Source organism: Solea senegalensis, linkage group LG12 (genome assembly GCF_019176455.1).
Source record: "Solea senegalensis isolate Sse05_10M linkage group LG12, IFAPA_SoseM_1, whole genome shotgun sequence".
Classification (NCBI taxonomy): domain Eukaryota; kingdom Metazoa; phylum Chordata; class Actinopteri; order Pleuronectiformes; family Soleidae; genus Solea; species Solea senegalensis.
In genome coordinates this window covers 6,178,604-6,201,043 of record NC_058032.1, presented here as the reverse complement: position 1 = coordinate 6,201,043, position 22,440 = coordinate 6,178,604, and the positions used below count along the sequence as shown (strand labels likewise).

Genomic DNA, 22,440 nt, shown 5'->3' with positions numbered 1-22,440 from the left:
CGTGTTTTGTGGCCTCACAGTGACCTTGACCTTTGTTTTAATTTAGTCATCCCTGAGTCCGAATAAATGTTTGTGCGCCAAGTTTGAGGGGAAATGTTCATAAAACGGAACGGATAATCTGGCAAAAAAAAGAAAAACATCAACACCGACTTGGACATCTTATATAAAATGTGTTTTCAGTTGTTTTCACACCTTTTAAACACTAAACATCATATGCTGTTTTACTACAAACTGCACTGAACACGCGTAATGTGATGATTTTATCTAATTAACAATGTTCTGACACCATCTCGTTTGGAGTCGTAAACGCAGCGCACAGCTAAGAAACGTTAGGTTGCACCATGACTGACTGACAGTTGAATGAAAAGTGTTTAGTAAACATTCTCAGTTTTCTTCTCTCACCGTCACACGATGGTGTTGAAAACAATCTCCGATGTTAAACGGCCGCCGCGCCGCCGCGCCTCTCATGACGGAAAAATTTAAGGATTTTAACGTAGTGGTAAAATCAATAAAGGACACAAAGAAATGTCAACCGCAGGAAGTGTGCTGAGGTATATTGTAGCTCATAAATGAAATATGTCACCACTCTCTGAGAGAAAGAAATACATTGTGGTTAAATTACTGCACTATGGTTTATGATCTACCCGGCAGCTCCGAGCAGTGTGCTGTTGCCTGCTTTTCACACTGCACTTAACACGTGGGGCGTGGGGGGCATAGCCAACATTTTAGCCCTCATAATGCACCGTAGCCCCAAATTGGGCCCGAAACCTTTAGGCCGAAGGATGTTTAACCCTCGTGCTGCAAGGTTAATGTCAGAAATCTAAAAACTTTTCCCTCTTGTCTTAAACCGATCCACGGTCTTTAAAACCTTAAGAATATATAGTGAGATGAGAATAGCCACATAAATATTTAACGCACACTAGGTGCTGTATAATAACACAAATCCATACATAGACTATATATTTTTTTTTGTAGCTCATACGAAGCAGCACGTTTTAATGTAAGAGCGATAATTACCAGCTCGCACGTCTGCATGACGTAACACCGTCGTCGCCGTAACGTCACCTCAGAGTGATAGAAATGCAAAATGCACTGTGTTGTACGTCCGGCCATTAAAAGGCCTCGAGGAAAATACAGTCCCCTGCCACTGCCTACGGTTGTTTAACTCGATGACATTAACAATTTATGAGCTTGAGGATTCTTCTGCCACTCTCCTATGCCGCTGCATCATGTCTTGAAAAGTATTACGGAAGAGTGCAAACAAGTTGCTGTGTTGACACTTGGTTTGTCGAGCCGAGTTTATAACGCCTCCGTTCTAAGGCCGTCGCAGTCGCGTTGCTAATGTACTTTCAATGAAAATAATGTCATTATATTGTTCTTGTGGCAACACAATTCCGTGAGCAGCGTCTGTCTAGTGCCCTAGACTAAGCCTGCAGAGAATGAGCTGAGTGTTTATTTGATGCTTGCACTGAATAAAGACATACATAAATAAGGTTATTCATATTACCCATAGTGCAATTTTTTTTTCCATATACAGTACAATCACTTATTGACTATAAATGATGGGATATAGCTCAGAACAAATTCACCTCTTGGACAGCGCCTCAATTGCAGTCAAACTGCAGACATTTACTCCAGTATGAAGAGGAAATTGATTTGCTGGTGTGTTTCATTGTTATTCTTCAGGCTTTTTTTTATCATTATTGTTATTATTATTATTATTATTTTTATTATTTTCTTCTTTCCATTGGGTTGAAACAGTCTTGGGGTAAAAATGGACAGGATGAACAAATTCCAGCTGCGCCTGCGGACGCTAGGTGTCACCCTTGTGACTTTAAAATCGGCCTGCCCTCGACAGGATGTGGTGGCAGCTGTGCGCGCCGAAGAGAGGCAGGCAGACTGGCTGCATGGGAGGAGAGAGGGAGGGAGGGAGGCAGAGAGAGAGAGAGAGAGAGTTGCTTCTATCTATAAATGAGAGGAGTAAGATGCTGGGAGAGTGGTGAGAGGTTGCTATGAGTGCAGGGCTACTACAGAGGAACTTCATCTCACCCTCCTTTCTTCATGGGCAGTGCGGTGGTTCACTTGTTTTGTCTGACACGTGACAACATGTGAATTGTTCACGTTAAGCGGAGATGATGCATGGAGAAAAGTGAGAAGCACAGAATAACATCTAATAATAATTCTCTCCTATTTCCTATTTCTTATGACACGCCACTCTTCTCGTGATTAACCTTTATAAATACGTGGACTCTGCACCTGACGCTTTAATAGCAGTGGAGGAAGAGTGTTCATTTTCATTCAGGATAATGCATTTTCTTTAATGTTAAACAGGCTGACGTCTACTAGTGACGCGTTCCTCCACAACTGAGGTCGGATAAGATTTACTGTAACTGGGTGTAGGCATTTGAAACAAAGCATTGGTTAATAACCATATATTCTCTATATTTAACAGAACATATAATAATGGTAATATTTACTCTTTTTTTTTTTGACAGCCAAAATTTCCTCCCATGGAAGCCATAATCTATGATGTGTGTTCAGTATTAGGAATATAATCTTATGGCGCCTGGTGTCCGAGATCAGACGCAGTGCACATGAAAGCCGCCCCGGTATATGGGCTACATGATGCAACGTAATGCGCACAATTGCGGCGCCTGTATAGATCAACAGGCCTGCACTTGACTTTAAATGAGGAGGCAGGGGTAAAGTAGAGGAAATGCTTATTTGGTACACTGGTGTTTTATTTTGGCACAGATGTTGCCAAACTGTGGCGCGTCACCGTTTGGATCAAACGGATCAATACAAGCCCCGGATACATTCAGGACCACATTTGATGAGGGGGTCTGTGCTGTGAAATATCACTTGTTAGGTGTGATTGGTGACTGTTGCATAAGAAAAAACAAGGATACAGCTCGTCTCTGCCTCTTTCTGCTGTGCCTCTGCTGGAGGAAATGAACTCTTTTTTTTTTTTTTCTTCTGTGACACTATATACTTTTAAATGTCCTCCGGGGTCCTCAGACCTCGGTTTTTGGAAACACATCGTGAACTATCATCAAACCACTTCAACTTGTACGCTGTAATCGCTCGTTCAGTCGTCCATCTGCAGGGGAACAGGTAGTTGGCCGTGTTTCATTGCTGTACTCTGCCCCACCCACCAGCAGCTCCAGCTCTCCAGTGTAACCCCTGATTGGCTGAGGGGATTGCGGGTCCTGAGACTGAGCGCTCGCCTCGGAGCTGCGCGTCCTCCAGTGTGCACCAGTGAAGCGAGAGGAGCGCTTGTTGGAGTCAACTAGACAGTCGACTGGCAGCGAGTGGTGATTTCTTTTTTTTCTGCCTCAGCCTGGCTGGATATTGGCTTCTGTGCTTTCCCTCTGCTGCAGCCTTTAACATGAAATGCGTTTTCTACCTACTGTAGGCTCTCGCATCGTTTCCTCCCACTGGCTTTTGGCAACATTTTCCAAGGGATTTTTTTTTTGTCTTTTTGTGTGTGTGTGTGTGTGTTGCATGGACTAATTGCCGGGATATGTGCAGCCCTTTTTTCTAAGTGAGATACGAGGAAATCAATTAGTAAGTACAAGCTTCAAGACTTGCGGAGGGGATGGAAGACTAAATCAGCTGGAAATAAAAAGGTAATCGGGACTTATGTGATCTGATGAGATACCCCTGCAGTTGCAGTCCCGTTCTTTAAGCAAAGATATCCGGACTTAAGCTGTTGAATAATTTTGTGACTGCAGATTTTTTTTTTTCATCCGATGTGCAGTGTGAGCCTATATGTGCCATCCGAAGAGGACATTTCATCACTGCTTGTAATAAATCTCCCCCCCCCCAAAAAAAGGTGTATATCCAAAACGCGGCTTAAATATTTGCTGGCACGGAGGAGGAGGAGAATTTAACGCGGACTCTTGAACCCCATTACTTCATCTGCAGGGAAGATTTTTTTTTTCCCCCTTTTTTATTGTGGGCTTGCTCGCAGGAATTTTAATGTTGTGCTTATGCAGTTAGAACATTTCACCCCCCCCCCTCCTCATTTCATTCGACTTAAAAATGGACAGTTTTTCGCCTGATGACATCTGCACGGATTTACACGGCTAAATCGCAGTGGTGAGGGACATTCAGCATGTTTTCACAGCTCTGTCGTCCCCACTGTTTCGCCCGCTGCAGCAGACCTGAGGATGCGCTCTGCCTGAGAAGAGTGAAGTAGGCTGAGGCACTTGTTAGAATTATAGCTTCCACATCATGATTTAATTTGCTTACACGCGACCCATTCATCACCCCCGACACTTTTTCCGGACATTTCAGTCAGAAGATGATTCATTTGGAACATGTTTGCTGTTTCCTCTGACGTGCATTCCTGTGCGTAATTATCGAGGTTTTTTTAAGGCAGAGAAGAAAGAAAGAAAGAAAGAAAGAAAGAAAGAAAGAAAGAAAGAAAAAAAAAATCAACAGGTACAATACAAACCAAGGACATGGAATTAATACAATTCATTGCTCTGTTGCTCTTATTTTTGATCGGGGCTGAGGCCGTCATCAACCTCAAGTATGGAATAAACGAGGAAATGAAGCCCGGGTCTGTGATCGGAAACGTGACAAAGGACGCGCTAAAGCAAGGATTCCAGATCGCACCGCAGCCCCCATACTTGAGGGTTATTTCCAACTCAGAGCCACGATGGGTGGAACTCAGTCCAGCCGGAATTCTTACCACCCAAATGAAAATAGACCGGGATGTAGTTTGTCGGCAGAACCCAAAGTGTATTATTTCCCTAGAAGTGATGTCAAACTCCATGGAGATCTGTGTCATCAAAGTTGAAATCGAGGATTTGAACGATAACGCACCCAGATTCCCAACGAGCCACATTGACATTGAAATTTCTGAGAATGCCTCCCCTGGTACTCGGTTTCCCCTAGAGGGGGCAAGCGATCCGGACTCGGGGATCTTCGGAGTGCAGTCCTATTCTATCACACCTAATGAGCTTTTCGGACTAGAAATAAAGACCAGAGGTGATGGATCCAAAATTGCTGAGCTTGTTGTGCAGAAATCGTTAGACAGGGAGACACAGTCGCACTACACATATGAGATCAGTGCAGAGGACGGAGGAGACCCTCCAAAGATAGGCGCGGTCCAGTTAAATATCAAAGTAATTGATTCCAATGACAACAACCCTGTGTTTGACGAGCCAGTGTATACAGTGAACGTTATGGAGAATTCACCGATGAACACGTTAGTCATTGACTTGAACGCAACGGATCCCGACGAGGGCACTAATGGAGAGGTCGTGTACTCGTTTAACAGCTACGTCACCGAGAAGACGAGGGACGCGTTTAAAATTGACCCCAGAACCGGGATCATCACCGTCAACGGCATTTTGGATTACGAAACAACGCAAATATATGAGATCGACGTGCAGGCCAAAGATTTAGGTCCCAACTCCATCCCAGCTCACTGCAAAGTCACAGTGAACGTGATGGACACGAACGATAACCCACCTGTCATCAGTTTGCTCTCACTGAACACGGAGATGGTGGAAGTGAGTGAAAACGCGCAGCGCGGATATGTCATTGCACTGGTGAGAGTGTCAGATAAGGATTCTGGGGCCAATGGGAAAGTGCAGTGCAGGCTGCAGGGAAATGTTCCGTTCAGACTGCAAGAATATGAAAGCTTCTCCACCATTCTAGTTGACGGGAGGCTGGACAGAGAGCAAAAGGACACATACAATCTGACCATTCAAGCGGAGGACAGTGGCATCCCTCCGTTACGCGCCACAAAGTCCCTCGTAGTCAAAGTCTCGGATGAAAATGACAACCCTCCCCACTTCCTCAAGCCACATTATCAGGAGATGGTCATGGAAAACAATCTCCCCGGCTCGTGTCTGCTGGCAGTGTCAGCAGAGGACCCGGACCTGGGGATGAATGGCACCGTTTCCTACTCCATAGTCCCCGGTGAGATTAAGCACATGGATGTAAACACATATGTCAGCATAAACCCATCAGGCCGCATTTACTCCATGAGATCGTTCGACCACGAATACACCAGGACTTTTGATTTCAAAGTTTTGGCCAGAGACAATGGCAACCCCTCCCTGTCCAGTAACGCCACCGTGCGCATTGTCGTGCTCGACGTCAATGACAACACACCTGTGATGACAAACCCTCCGCTGGTCAACGGCACCGCGGAGGTGTCGATCCCCAGGAACGCGGGCGTGGGCTACATGGTGACACAGGTGAAAGCAGACGACTATGACGAGGGGGAGAACGGCCGCCTGACCTACACCATCTCAGAGGGGGACCGGGCTTTCTTTGAAATCGACCAAGTGAACGGGGAGGTGCGCTCCACCAGGATGTTTGGAGAAAACGCCAAATCCACCTACGAGATCACGGTGGTGGCGAGGGACCACGGCAAGCCCTCGCTCTCCGCCTCGGCCTACATCGTGGTGTACCTCTCACCAGACCTGAACGCGCAGGAGCCTATTGGAGCCGTAAACCTGTCTCTCATCTTCATCATTGCCCTGGGCTCGATCGCAGCCATCCTCTTCATCACTATGATCTTCGTGGCTGTGAAGTGCAAGCGGGACAATAAGGAGATCAGGACGTACAACTGCAGGTACTGACCATGTCTCTTGTGTGTGAGTGTTTGGGTGCGTGCACGTGCAGTGGTGTGCACAGACATTTCAAGGGGCAGGGGCTCAAGTGATAAAAGGGGGCACCCCCTTTAAAGTTATTAAACAAGATCATGTCACTTACATACTTTGACATTTATTTTATTTAATAACCACGCACTTCTAATACGCCGACTCTACAAGTTTCTACGAAATTGATGTACAAAATACTGCAGACAAGACAATCTAAAAACACATCTAAATGATCACGTGTGCTGTCGGCTGCATTGAAAAACACCAAAAAAAAAAAAAAAATGAAGAGAAATGTCTTTAAAAAATGGGCCCCCCACCCATCAGAGGGCACACGGGGCCGGTGCTGCATGTGCACGCATGACTGTCGAGGCAGAGATCGAGAGAGAAGTTTGTGTTTGACAGTGATCGTGCCTCAAACTGCAAGGTGTCAGTGCACTGCTTTTGTCTTGCAGCGTGCACAGGCCCAACTGTGAGGACTGCAGATTATTTCCTTCGACAGCTGAAGCGGCAACAAACCTACAGTAAATAAACCAGACTGCTTTGCTTTAAATCAGACACATTCTGCTGAGGCCCACTGTTCCGTGCGAGGCCAACGTGATTGATTGATTTAATCCCTCCCATTGTAACCAATTGACTCATAAATATGACGGTTCAACTGTCATGTTCAATTTGCGGGTGTGTTGCTGGACAATTAACGTCCCACTGGTTCAATAGCGTTCCCAGACGTTGATTATTTAATGTCCACCATGGCTGATTGCCTGTTATTATGGACAATCCTGCAAGTTCGGTCACATCTACCTTTTCTTTTCTCATCTGCGTTAAAGAAAAGAATATTAGTAATCATTTCTAAAAACATTGCAGGTTTTTAATTGTTTAAAAATAATGCAGGTCACATTATAGCCATTAACTATGCAGCTATTTTTAGCACGTTATTACATTACGGACCTGCACATGTGTTGTGTTCATCAGTCTGTACATCAGCCCTGGCTTTGATTTCCCTGTGCCACATTATCACTTTTTAATTTACATATAGATTGGATTTGAGATTTAACCTGAAGCAATAATCATATTTTGCTCCAGACATAATTTTTTGCTGATTTGAAGTTAAGTTAGATCATTTTTTTTTCCCAATGTGTAATTTAGCCGAAAAAAAATCCAAAACTCCCTCAGCATCGCCCTTTTTTTTTTTTTTTTCCCAAACACTGATGATTTAATTATCATTTAATATTTATTTGAAATTATCTTTGGCTTAAGTGCTTTTCATTTTTTTTCTTAATTACAGAGCTTGGATACAGAAATGAATACTGGTTCTCTGCTCTGTTGCAAGAGTGACCTTCAGATTGTTAACAGTGGATGTGAAGTCCCACTTCCTCCCATGCACACACACACACACACACACACACACACACACACACACACAGTCAAACGACATTACACGTGTTGCTACTCAAATCTGATTTAAAATAGAGCGAGACCGACTCGATCAAAGCAGCCACTTTTTCTGCGGCATCACTTTTTAACGTCAGTCATACAAGTTTTTCCTCGGAGAAGAAACGCGGATAACAACAACAAATTCAAAATTCAAAACTGCTGTCAGAACTTTACTCTCCTAGTGTGAGCTGCTCTCCCTGCTGGGCGCTTTAATCACCACTGATGTGTTCAGCCTCTCATTTGCCACCTCAAATATGAGAAGCAGTTATCTCCAATTTATTGCTTGTAACTCTGTCAGTCTGTGTTGCTCTGAAGATTTTCCCCCTCACCAAATTTCAATTTAAGCATGAAGTAGAGAGACAACATGTTAAAGTGACACGTGATAAACACATGGAGGGTTTTCCACCCTTGCAGCTGTCCATTTCCTTCCCTCTGAATCATGGGGGAGCAGAATGGGGCGGGGAGCTATTTTCAAGATGCAATCTAACAGAAAAATGGAAAATGGGGAAAAAAAAAATAAAAAAAAATACAATAGTGCTCCTTAACCAGTGTGATTTTAGAAGCCGCAGAGGATTAGAAGCAGCATTTTAGTGAGGAACAGGGGCCAGTGGGGGTTGATGCAGCAGAGAGGTTCCAGACAAGACGAGAGAGAAAACAGAGACATTTCACTTTCTGCAATTTCATGCATTACTATAGGTTGTTGTTGTTGTTGCTTTAATGGGAAGCAAACCATATGCTCTATGCCCTAAGGTTGACAATGAACTCTTCCAGAGTTTGCCGTCTGCAAATTGTAAAGAAAAAAAAAAAATAAAAATCACCAATTATATAGAATATGTCCAGTGAAGTTTGTAGTCATCACTATAGAGCCACATAGCATCTGTTGTACGGTGGAAAACTGCAAGGCTTTGCGAATAATGGATATTTCCCCAGTCTGAGGATCCTTTGAAAAAAAAAACAAAAAAACATGGCTGTGCTGCTCATTTGCTCTTATTAAAGTCAAACTGCTCAGATCAAGTTTGTATCAAACTCTGAGAGGAGCTAAATGAGTTTGAATCTGTAGTTCTCCTGCACTTAGTTTTGCTCGTCGACTCGCTCGATAATGAAAGAAAAAAAAGAATAATGGAAATTGTGTGGGCTGTGTGTGCTTTGAATATGATTGCATATACCGGTAGAGCTGCTGAGTACCAGTGTGTCCTTTTTGCTTTGCTTTTGTGGTTTTGGCATGTTTGCATTTTGTCTGCCTGTCTGTGTCTTGTTGATTGTTGAGCATGCAAATGCAAACAAACCAGAGATGACAGCCCCATTGACAGCTGGGAGTGGGGGTGGGGGTTGGGGGTCACAGGCAGTGCACCTTTGCCTGGCACCTATGGCTGAACAGTGCCCTCGCTGGCATGGGCAAGCTTTTTGACAGTGTGGGTGGGGAAGGGAAAGGCAGAACATTGCTTTATTGAGTCTGTTCAGTTTCTTCTACTTGCGCAGGGTGGCGGAGTACTCATATGGCAACCAGAAGAAGTCCAGCAAGAAGAAGAAGCTTAGCAAGAACGACATCCGACTGGTGCCGCGAGACGTCGAGGAGACAGACAAGATGAATGTGGTGAGTTGCTCGTCTCTCACCTCCTCGCTCAACTACTTCGACTACCACCAGCAGAGCCTGCCTCTGGGCTGCAGGCGCTCCGAGAGCACCTTCCTCAACGTGGAGAACCAGAACTCGCGCAATGCCGCTCCCAACCATGGCTATCAGCACCCATTCACTGGGCAGGGCCACCAACAGCCAGACCTCATCATCAACGGCATGCCACTGCCAGAGGTGAGACACACTGTGCTCTGTTCTAAATCATTGGCTGGGCAGCTTTAGGTGTTAGTGGTAGAAGAAAAGGGGGGTGGAGGGGGAAAAGGTTGGTGTAAAAAAAAAAAAAAACAACAAAAAACCGAATTAAAATGATGTGATGTTTAACCAGCGTAACATACATAAACAATCATGTTTGATATTTTTGTACCAGTTATTACAGAATGGGTCTGCTCAATGGTGTGGAGTCTTAAGAGCGAGTTGTTAATGCGCGCCGCCTTTCAACACGTCTCAAGGTCTAGTGGCATTTAGCGTCCTATTATATCGAAGATCAGAGTGTTGGTGAAACGTCTGCCTGTTACCGACGGACACCTGAGCCGTCTGAAGTGGACCTTGTGACGCGATGTCCGTCAATCTGAGCAGATTCTGAACAGACGCTGACCTGTGAGTGAGCGCACCTCTGGAGTCCTGTGGAGGCACGGTGGATTATTTGGCCTCTTCTGCTCCACGTTTGCTTCCTGAGTCCGAGCACCTGCCAGGTGTGTCGATCCGACTGATCGGCTCCATCGCATGGCATCTCATGTGCTATAGCGGGGAGAACAGTCATTGCTGGAAATGGTTTCATCAGTGTGTCGATTTGGCTACGCTATTAGCAGTGAATTACCCCGACATGCCGGCCGTGTCTCCGGGAGACGCCGACGTGACGGTCCGACTTGACGGGAGTCTTTGTCGACCAGTTGATCTTTAGTTTATAGATTTTTGTATTTATGAACTGGTCTATTGGATTCTTTGGGCGAGCTCCCTCTCTCCATGACCCACTTTCCGTTGATCCCATAGGACAGGGGGACATTTATGTTTGTGAGACCAAATGTGTGTGTGTGTGTGTGTGTGTGTGTTTATTTGGGAATGTGTATGATGGTCACTGGAGCAAATAAGCTGCACGTGCACACACTGACACACACACACACACACACATTTGTAATTGATGACTTCAATCTCCATTTGACATTCAGTGAGAAGAAGGTGAGGTGGTGTGTTGGGAGTGGGGGTCTTAAAACAAGGAACACAAGATGGATATTGATATATTGACTGGATGATCCAGAAAACCCCAGGCACCGATGGATCCTGAGGGGTCAATGAGACCTACTTACAGGCATGCTGATTTACTGAGTGTGTGTGTGTGTGTGTGAATAACCCAGCTGGAAGGAATTAGGAATGTTGTAGGCAGTTGTCCCATAGCATTATCCAGTCAGGCGAGGCAGAGTGTGTGTGTGTGTGTGTGGGGGGGGATTCAGCAGGTACATGCATTGACCTGCATGCTGTGATTGCATTTGCTATAGTAGCGGGTCACCGCCGTGCTTTAACCAGCGACAAAATAAACACAAGTGGTATTTTTGTAAAACCTCTTGCGCCATCCTGCCTCTGTGGCTTAACCATCCAATAAAAGCACATTTGCCACAAGATTAGGGGGAGCCTATATTGGTTTCAGCTCATGGAATAACTGGGGAGGGAGATGAAAAGGGCTGAAGATTGATTTGGATTATTCCATATGCAAAGCTCGCTGTTGTTTTGCTCGAGCTATGTAAGGGCACACAGAGCGAGAGATAAGGAGGGAAGAGGAGAGCGAGGGGGAATGAGTCTTAGAGCCAGGTGTCTGAGCCCTGACTACGTTTTCTCATTTTCTTAGAGACAGTTGATTGGTTTGATAGAGGCCGGGCCTGTTTAGCATGCAGCCCGCGTCGCTCTCCGCCTTACACGCGATGTTGACAAACATCTCTTTGACCCGGCCTCTGCATATTTTAAAGCGCGCGTGAGTGTGTGTGAGAGGGAGAAGTCGATGAGAAAGTAAGTGAGAAATAGATGTAACCACATGTTAGCCGCTCAACCTCTGCCCGACAGCGCTTTTCCTTTCCTCCCCATTGTGACATTTGCAGGAGAGTCGAGCGCCGCGGCTTTCGCCGACGTGTCTCTCTGAAATGAGAAATGTATTCCGGATAATCACGATACCATTTATAGTACAAACAAACAACAGCGAAAATGACTGAAATGACTGATAATTGCTTCGTTACAATGAGCAAGATTGGGCTTGAAAGCACTTGACTCCACAAGTCCTCAACCCATATTCCATTGACTGGCTAGGACACACAAGTGGCTGCACTGTTGTCATTACTGAAGCAGCTTTGTCCCAAAAAATTGTTTTCATCCTGAGGGCAACCTCATAATTATCCATGATTCATTTATCCTCCGCGGAAAAGCTTTTTTGTGTGTGTGTGTGTGTGTGTGTGTGTGTGTGTGTGTGTGTTTACACCACGGCACAGTGATGTCTCTGTGTTTGTTTATGCTCCAAACATGTAGTTTAGAATTATGATAGCCATCAGAATGTGGACGCGGGGTCAAATTTGGTTTGCTGATGGAGGGGGGAAAGGGATATGTGCTTGTGTCTCTTTGTGATTTACGTTTATGAACCGATGCAAAGTTCTCCTCCATTGTTGGTTTTATGTGGGCCGGCGAGCATCCTGCTTATGCCCGAGCCGCTTCCTGCCTCAGACAAAGCTCCCTGGCACACTCGCATACAGGCACACACAAATTCACACAGAGCCGACTTGGCCAAGATAACAGTGACGGGTCTCCCCAAAGGCCTTATACCTGCAAGTGCATTGTGTGTATTGTATTCTCTCTTCTCCCCCCCCCCCACCCCTGAACATTGCTGTCCATTGTTTTGAAAAGCATCAGCTGTGAGATGTTTGTTAGACCTGCCCGTGGTAGCGCTAATATGGATGCTCACTGGAGAATAGAGCTGTCTTCTATGGCTTAATTATAGTGAACCACTTGGTTGGGGGGAGAAACAATTATACAGTAAAGGAATGGCCTTTGGCTAGAATCTGTTATTTTTTGTTTTTTTGGCGTGTAATATGTACTGAGGCCTCTTACACCTGTGAGTCCGGATAATGAGCATAGCAGGGAAATAAGTTATGTCCTTTTATTGATTATCCTCGTTCGGGTAGCAGATTGCATATTTTCCTTTGGCGCTGGTGATAAATGAAACACAAAAGGCGATGAATGAATGAGGCGAAAAGGGCGACTGGACTGCGCCGCGTGGTGGGAAATGTTCAGCGTTGGCAGAGGAGAGTTTTCTTGGAAGTTTGGTGATAATTGGATGTCCACGCGTGAGAGTTTAGCTACTTTTTCCTGTTTTTCGAAAAGGAAGGCGTTTCGATGTCGATGCGCGGCACCGAGTGAATTCAGCGAAGGCTGCGCGACCTTTCCATCACGTCACATCAGGGCAATTTCCACGGGAGCATTCAAACGCGTCGTCCTGGGCGCGCGAAGTAGATGTCATGCTGTCAGCGTACACTACACATCTGTTGAAACCCGACACATGTACTTGTGAATACACAGACACACTAATGCTACTTCCTTATGGAGTGTCACATTTATTCGAAGTGTGCGCTGTGACGTTATCATTCACAAGATAATGACCACATCGAACGTGACAGTGATTCTGCCACCTTTCTGTGGTGTTTGAAACGCTTTAATTTTCACAATAATATCTCCTTAAATAGTGGATTCTCTTGTGTTGATTACATTTTTTGCATATTTAATTCATTCTCCTCGGTGCAGTTACGCGATCGAAGCAGGTTTTTTTTTCAGTTGAGATGATTGTGCAGATTTTCAATGGCAACGGGAGTTTTATTTTTAGTGTATCCACAGAGTGTATCAGGCAGAATCCTTCAGCTTTGGTGGTTGTGTTGACTTGAACGGGCTGTGACTGACAGAAAGAACATCAGCAATTGGTTGAATGGGGAGAAGAAAAGCATGGAAAGCCGGGGAGCACAAAGTGGAAGTAAAACCCTGTCTTTTGTCTCACCTCAGCTCTCACGTTGTTGCCGAATGCTCACTTTGATGCAACTGGGGACTCCAAAATGTAGAAGTTAATTGCTTGAAATGAGTTTTCCGACACTGCAAGCACAGTGTGAAGGCAACAGGAAGTGCACAGATTGGACAATTTCAACAACACAGAATATTCTACACATCTAAAATGCTACGAAATCCTAATGAATAATCATAATTAGGAATGTCATCAATCAAAGTGAAAAATAACTCCAACATAAAGGTTTTCAAAGGAAAACAGTACAGTAGTCTATTCACAAATATGATCATTCAGGTGGATTTATGAAAGGAATTAATGTGTTCTTTTGTCAACGAGTTGATTGAATAATTTACCTTTGTTTTATTATAAATCAGCATAAAATGCAACACACGGCAAAGCCAGTATCGTCTCAAAGGGTTTTATGGAAATAAACCAGAATCCCTTCAACTCCGATCGTATTTTTTTCAGTGATGCAAAGAAATGACAACGTATACTGATACAATGCAAAAAAAAAAAGCTGCTTGATCTTAAAAACTCTATTTTTTATGCATTTCTGATGTGATGTGAAGAATAAGAGCTGTACGCTGCTTTTCTCCTTTTGGTTTTTTTTTTTCTCAAAACTCTCGAAGGAATTGACAAAGAGTTGTTTCATCTACAAAAGCTCCAGACGCGCACTGATTGAGTGGCAGATGAACCTGTTAATTATTTCGAGAGGTTATTTGTAAGGCAGCGACTTCAGAACACAGCGCCACTGTTTATCAGGTGAAAGAAAGGCTCGTCTGTCAGAAATAAATAATCAGCCTGACAGTAATGTATGCGGTGCCCTCTCACTGCATCCTTTTCCTGCTCGCTCCTCCCATTGGAGCTGGCGAGGCCGTGCGGGTGATTAAGTGGCATTACCCGACAAGATGGTTTTCACTTTTGTGCGCTCAAGCTCCGGCGCAGCTAGTTTTACACTCGGCTGGGTTTTTATAGCCTTGACCCCGACCCGCAACACACCAGCATGTCATCCTCGATGTTGCGGAGGTACAGCGGAATGACATAACAACCCCAGGCAGCCAGTCGCAAACAACTAAGGCCCGCCGGGTTGCCACCTTCTCGTCGGGATTAGAGCACCCAGCAGAAAGAGCTCCGGAGTCAAAACACATGAGTGACGGCGTCTGATGTACTCATGTCACTGTATGTGTCCTTAACGCCATGTGACTGGTAGGAATCAGGCAGCGGGGAGTAATGTTGTAGAGAAATGGCAAGGCCAAGGAAAAAAAAATAAATAAATAATAGGCGAGTCGCAGAAAAGGGGAGATAGATCTATTTATAGAACACCAATGATTTTCCACAACCTGTGCTGCCTCTGCCTGAGCCATGTTATTTTTCTCTGGATTGAGGAATATGACAATATCAACCACAGTGGAACGTTTTTGTTCTTCCTCTGAAAAGGTAAAGAACGGGATTATTTCTATGTACGCGCAAACATGGATTATGGCGTTATGAGCAAAAAGGGTGGTGGCTATGGAGTTAGCATTTAGCAGCCCACAATAACACTGGCAAAGGGCTGAGCGTCCGTGACTCGACGTTTGGAGGCTATCTGCGTCATACATCAAAGTAAAATCGTCTTAATAATTCATTTTCATCTCGTGATAAATTCGCTGGCTTGGAGACAGCAGCACTTAATAAGCAAATATTTTTTTAAGTATCAAAACCTCCGTCACGTGGATGGAATTACGCTTCTTTAAAAACCTTTTATGCGTCAATGGAATTTTTATTATTGTTTTTTTTATTATTATTATTATTGAGACAAAAGTCATCCTAAAATAGCATTAGTGGTCCCACGATATATATTACAAAATTTTAATGGACAAGTACTTCAATGCAAAAAGAGGTATAATGGCATTAGACTTATAGGTTGATGAGAGGAGGCTAAATGGAGTGAAGGAAATGGATGTAGTAATGATGTTTATCGCTGGGGAAGAGGACATCATTACGCACCTTGTTACCCCGCAAGCAATGCTGCGTGGATGTACAGTAATTACCCATTTAAATGAGTTTCCCGGGGTGTTGTTCCTTTATTTCTCAAATTAAACCCCCTTACGTAAATGCGCCGCATCGTGTTCCCGCTCGTCAAAATCCAATCAATTTCCCCGCCGATGAAGAGGTAGTTAAAGTATGAACATGAACATATAAGATTTTAAACACAAAGTTTTTGGCATCGGTTTTCACTGTTTTGCATATGAAAACTTCGGACGAGGAAAGGCTTCCACAACAACAACGACAATAACAATAATAATAATAATAGTAATAATAATAAAAATATCAGCATCTCTCATTAATGCAGAATGTGCTGCCCATGGCGGGAAAATGCCTGCAGTTAAATTAATATTGAAAAGAAAAGGTCAGCCTGCATATTTAAAAACACAAACCCCGAAGCCTGGTTATGGCCAACAGTGAAAGCTATTTGCATTGGATGCTCATAATACTATTTTTAACACAGCATACAGCTTATGTCAAGAGGCCCCTGTCCTTTTGACTTGTTGTACAATATACGAAAATCTTTTTTACATCCATATGTATTAGTCCTTCCTCACAAATAATAATAATAATAATAATAATAATAATAATAATAATAAGGGGCTTATAATCAGTCTTGGGGAATATGAACTGTTCCCCTCTGTTCTGCTGTTGAACAATAAAACCATAGAGTTTTATAACCGAGTAAACAATGCGAGAGAAAAGTTGTTATGGTTCCTCGATATGATTTGAATGTGAGTCCTGACACTGTGGTTTTTGAGTGACAGGGAAACGGGAGATGGATTCTGTGAACGATAACAACACGCCCAGTGAGAGGAAACTTTTCCCAGCAGCCAGCTCTGACACCAGGGAAGACTGACCTTTCCAAGAGTCCCGTTTTCTCTCTTTTTTTTTTTTTTTTAACCCCAAACATGGAGTGAGCAGGAGGGATGCTAGTTAGCATTTCCCCGGATTAAATGTCAACTTCTGCATGTATAATTGTAGAGCTTGCTAGTGGACTAAATTGCTAGTGGACGGATCCTGAGCTTGGTTAGCTGCTGCATTGCAGATATTGTCATGGCACGTTCAGTGTCATCTGGTCACACCATCTTAATTGTTGTTATGTATTTCGATCTGTACATTAGTGCCGTACCTGGCTGTACACTCATTGTTACATCGAGGGGAAACTTAATTGAGCCGGAGACAAAAGAAATTCCCGTTCTTCTAAATCTAAAGGCGGCCGAGCGAGACACAAGACAGCGAACGTCATTGTTTGACACACACAAATGCTGCATTATGCCTTTTGTTTTCTTTGCCCCAGCGGTGGAGCAGCCCTTTTTTCCTCTTCCTCTCCTCCTTTTCATTTGAGCAAATTCATACAGTGCTTTTGTTTCTAAGACGTAAACCTGGATTTGCATTAGGGTATGGGATGTTTGGTGAGCACGCAGGCTGTTGGCAGGCAAGCCACTATAGGAGCAATATCGCCCGCCTCAGAGGCAGGCAGCAGTAGGGATAGGGGAGCAGCAGGGTAGCGTAATTGTGCATTGTTCATCCACAGAACAGAGGCAGAGCATGTAATGAGCTGTAGCATTTTTACCCAGCCAGCCTAATGGGCTATGACCGAGTATAGGCCTCTCAGAGCCCTCACGTTCCCTCTGCCCTATGTGGCCAGTGGCTTGGGCCTCTTCCTTTCTTTTCTCCCATTCTCCCCCATTTTTCTCTACCCGATCAGCGTCAACCACTCTTTCACCCCTGTTTCCCCCCAACCCCCCCTCCTTTTATCCCCGCTCCCCTAGCCATTGTCCCCCTGTCTGAGAAAATGGTGGGGACCCCTAATGTGTTCAGTGTGTGGCACCTTTTCTCATTCATGATGTCTCTAAAGCGCTAAGCGTTCAGTCTGATTCAGGCTGACATTAATCAGAATAGCACATTGGTGGCGCGCCGTACGCCGCGTGATTACATTCAAAACCCAAACACTGCATACAAATAAAAGTTCAGGATGAGAATTTGCTGATGTTAGGTGTGGAGGATTTGTTGTTAGAAGTCGGCTCGTTTTTCCATCAAGGGCTGTTTTGCATTTTGATTATCTAGTTTTATTGAAAGCAATTCAGGTTGGCCTGTATTCTCAGGTTTGTCTTCCTGGGAATGGGGCTTTTCAGAAATGTCCCAGGCATATTATTTACATCCATATCTAGTTTCCCAGAGAGATGGGAAACATCGTTCCTCGAGTGAGACCAGGTCAAGTTGGAAAGACAAGAAATAGATTGCGAGGATGAAAACACTACTAATGATAATAGTTATGATAGCCTTGCAAGGGAATTGATAAAGACTCCACTTGCTTCGTTGTGCGCTCTTATGGCATCAGAAAACAATATTCGGGGGTTCATTCAGTGTCTGGCGCTGGAACACAATGGAACATGAATTTTGATTTTCCCCTCACGTTCAGCGTTTGACATACCGCGGCTCAGACGGCCAAGTTAATGAATGAAAAGCACTTGGCCTCTGTCAGACTGCTCCGAGTGCTGTGCTTTTCCCAGTAAACTCCTTAGTTCGAGATTATTGTTGTGTACCTGCTCTCTATTTTGTGTTCAGCTGCCAGTTCAGTCGTCTTGTGGAGCTATGGCACAGTCGAGGCGATGTGTCTGTGTGTGCAAAGGGAGGCTTGCTTATCCTCCTTTTGCCTAAATAATGGGGCTTGAGGCTCCATTGTGAAGCACATCAAAAGGGTTACTGTAGAGCTGCTTTTATCCAGTTTCAAGATTTGTAACACTGAAGAAAGGCTGTAAGGAATGTTAATACATTGATATATATATATATATATATATATATATATATATATATATATATATATGTGTGTATAATGCATGTCCAATAGGAAGTAGAATTACCTCTTCCGAGGTGTTTCTGTAAACCATCAAAGGTATATTAAAATAAACCACAAAAATACACAAAGGAAAGTGTGAAAGTGTGACATCTGGGAATTGAACTCTCTCACTTGCTTTTTTTTTTATATTAGATTAGATTTGTCGCACTACATGTTTAGTGCCTAGCTTAGCACAAACAACTAGAGCGAGGGGGAACCGGGGGTCACAAAACGGTTGACGTTTTGCCTTTGAGAAATTGTTGACAACTTGTTTTACTTCATGAATGAAGTGTGTTAAGCTTTTCCTGACAAAGTGGATCTGTTGGAGTCAGCTTCTTTTGTAACTTACACGAAAAGATAAGCATGTTTTCCAAATATAAGTATATAAAAAACAACTACTACTACTACTACTACTTTGTTTCTGTTAACTTTGGATTTCCGTTGTCCTTCCATTTCCATCCGCCCCATTGTTGTTTGTACTTGATACGACAGCAGACAAAATATCACAACTGATGGGGAAGACAGTCGGGGGAGTTGTGTTGTGAGTTGTCACATGTCCATGACCCAGTAATGACCGTTTTAGCCTCTAAGTCCCACATTTGGCCTTGTTTTGCTGTGGGAAGCAGCATCAGCATCAGTGCGGACAAAGCAGCCTTGCCCGGGCTGAGAAGCTTGTCTGGGCTTAAGCTAGTTGGCACAGACAGTCAGGTACAGAGCATGGAAGACATGTTGATGGTAGTAACAGCTGGTCATCTGGGAAGTCAAAAAAAAAATAAGTTGTGGATACAGGTGCCGACGGGGGGGAAAGAAGTTTTCAGTGTTTTACCTTCAATTGTTTGCCTGGGAGTGAGAACATTTCCTAATTATAGACCTCCATCACTTGCCTTGTTAGCAGGCCTGGTAACAAGCCAGTCGCCAGCTTGCATGAGCAACTGCAGAAAGCTGACTTTCGGTTTAATTTGGAGGACTAGCTATAATCCAGACTAAATCCCTGAAAGCTGAAGCCCCCTCCCTCCTCCCACCGCTGCTGGATTACGGGAGTGTCTTTAAAAGGATAAGGACCTGCTTATCACTGCTTTCCCCAACACTTGTTTGGGACTTGAGATGTGGGGGGAGGACAGTTCATCATAAACCAATGTGGCCAGTGTGGATATGAGTCAAAGAGATTAGGCATCTGACGGCTGAGATCAATGATAATCACAATTTACAGTTTTTAAACTCCCACAGCCACAAAGGCATATGGATCTTAGCATATGCCTCTGCTCCCACCCCAGTGAATTTCACCAGTAAGATAAATCTGATGGAATAAAGCATCCAAATCAGATTTTCCAGCACCACTTAATGCCTCAGTGCTTTAATCACTTTCACCCATATTTCTCAAAAGTTTATCCAATTTATTGCATTTATTTGATCATCACTTTAACACCTTACATATAAAGCATCATATTGATGCTATTTATTTGTTTAAAAAAAAATAGGGATACCAATAACCACTTGTTTAAGTGCTGGCACATACAAACATACATAAGTAACTATGAAATAAATCCTGGTTCCAATCAATCCGTTGTAGCACAGGTCGGGTGAGTTCTACAAACAAAAAGCAGGAGTTATATTAAAGGTTTACAAGACTGTTTGTATCTCTCGCTGCTAATTAAGTGCTGTTTGGAGTTTGGGTGCAGGGCATCTGTGTTACAAGAGGGAATAGAGCCTTATCTCACACACATGAGCACATGTGTTGTTTTAGATGCTATATTTGAGTGTGATGCTGTTACTTATCTCATCAGGGTGTGATGCTGGCAAGATGAGGGAGCTTGTGAATCTCTGGTGGAGACAGACTACGAACCCTGAGGTCTCGGCTTAGGGGCAGTCTGGGAGTTGCAGAGAGAGCCAAACCACATGGGATGAGTGTAGAAATAGAAGTACCTCAGTGTGTGATACTTGTTTACTTTGCTGGCAACATTTTTGACTCGGCTAATTAACCTGTGCACTTGGATGGAGCGGCGAGTCCTTCTTTTGCCCTCCTCCCCACACGCCACCTCTCACACGCACGCACAACACACAATTAATAACGATAACTATGATGGCGTGTAAACACATTACAGTCGATGCTGATGAAACGGCGCGGTGACGAGGCAACGATCACGCCTCGAAAGCAGGGACTTGATGTCAGCGGGCACCGGTTCACAGATGCACTTTCTTCAAATCTAATCATAGATCACTTGAAGCTGTGTCCGCTGCAAATCTGCTTGCCATTAAAATAGTTTTTCAATTTCTATTCTTTTGAGAACATTGGACACACTGGAAGCAAAGTGAGCCATATGCATCCCATCTCCATAAGATGGAGAAGGAGTCTCCGCGTCCCTCTCGTCTCCCCCCCTCCTCTTGTCACTCCCCTTTCTCCCCATTACCCATTCAACCAGCATCGTCTCCAAATTGTTTTGCATGACCTTTGTTACAGTAGCTCTAATTATTACCATCACACAGGCCCTGTAAGGCACACAGCTAATTATGCTGGATTTATCTGAAGGGACATTGGTGGCATTCTTCATGGGCATGTCTTGGTTACCATCATTGCGGGTGATCTAAACCCAGAATAGGGGCACTTTGGATAATACAGTAATAATAATCAGAGTCACAGTAATTACATGAGCAGCTGTAATAACAATGAAGACCGGGCTATTAGTAAGATTTCCAAAATGCCTCCATGTATTTGAGAAGAACAGTCAAAGAAAGTAAGAAAAGAAGTGCAAGGGTGACGAGCGCTGTGCAACACGCATAATGACTTTATTATGGAGCCAGATTGGGACAGTTTCTTTCCCATTGCCTCGAATTGATGTTTGACAGTGGTAGTTGAAAGATATATTTTCAAAGGCATTACCCGTTAATGTAGGTATCAGGACCTTTAGTCATTGCATCTCATAAAGAGTTGTTACTAGAGGAAGCGATATTTTTCAAAGCTCCAACATGAATGAAGAGGGGCAGTTGGAGCTGTCTTTTGGCTGGCGGGCAACTCATGTAATGAGCCTAAGAGGTTTCCAATTATTCCACTTGCGATCAAAAAGGAGAAGGAGATTACTTCTCCCTCCTTTTTTTTTTTTTCTCTGACATTTTGCACAGTAACATCTTTTGATAGGGCTGGGGGTTTGGAATTATTGGTAGCGCCTCATAGTCTTGCACAGGCTCCAGCACTACAGCCCTTTCTCGAGCAGAGACAAAGCAATGCTTTTGCAGCTCACACATCATTTTCTGTTATTTTCTTAGATGTGTGTGTGTGTGTGTGTGTGTGTGTGTGTGACAAAACTGCGTTTTCTCGAGCACGACACATGCACCAGCTTCCTTTCAGACATTGGCACTTGCACGGAACAGAACAAAAAGCTTTCACATGACCATGGGCTTTAACTTTTGTTGACTTGCAGACAGATTGCAGCCATATTTCTCCAAAGAATAAACATGTTAGGTACCCACTCACGGCAGTTGTTTTCCTCCTCTGTGTACCAGTCTAAGTGATGTTCCATGGAATACAAAGAGTTGTACTTGATTGTGTGCAGCTTTTTTTTTTTTCTTCTTCCTTTTCATTTATTAAATTCCCAGATTACAAGTAAAAGCACATTAGAAGCCTGGGGCTAACTAAAAGGATTTCTCTATCATACAATATCAAACTATATCAGCCGAGAAGAAATGAATGATGAAAAACAAAATACACACAATATTATGTACCACTACAGTGAGACAAAGAGCGCTCCTCCAATCTGCATCAGCACAGATAAACATCCAGCCCTAAGATATGTTCTTGTAGATAAGAGCTTAGTGTGCGAGTGTGTGTGATTGCCGCGCGCGCACACAAACACACAAACACGCT

At 43.9% G+C, this 22,440-nt stretch overlaps 1 protein-coding gene across 7 annotated transcripts in view; it reads left to right on the top strand.

The window, feature by feature from the left end:
- Positions 1–3,240: 3,240 nt before the first annotated feature.
- Positions 3,241–22,440, top strand: part of pcdh19 (protocadherin 19) — a 49,943-nt gene continuing 30,743 nt past the window's right edge. For 2 of the 7 annotated variants that reach the window (XM_044039795.1, XM_044039794.1), the window contains exons 1-3: positions 3,241–6,598; positions 7,079–7,147; positions 9,537–9,864. In XM_044039795.1, the coding sequence (XP_043895730.1) occupies positions 4,467–6,598; positions 7,079–7,147; positions 9,537–9,864 (2,529 nt within the window). In that variant the 5' untranslated portion in view covers positions 3,241–4,466. Of the gene's footprint in view, positions 6,599–7,078; positions 7,148–9,518; positions 9,865–22,440 lie in introns of all 7 variants that reach the window. The other 5 variants (XM_044039798.1, XM_044039797.1, XM_044039799.1 and 2 more) reach the window with 4 other exon arrangements.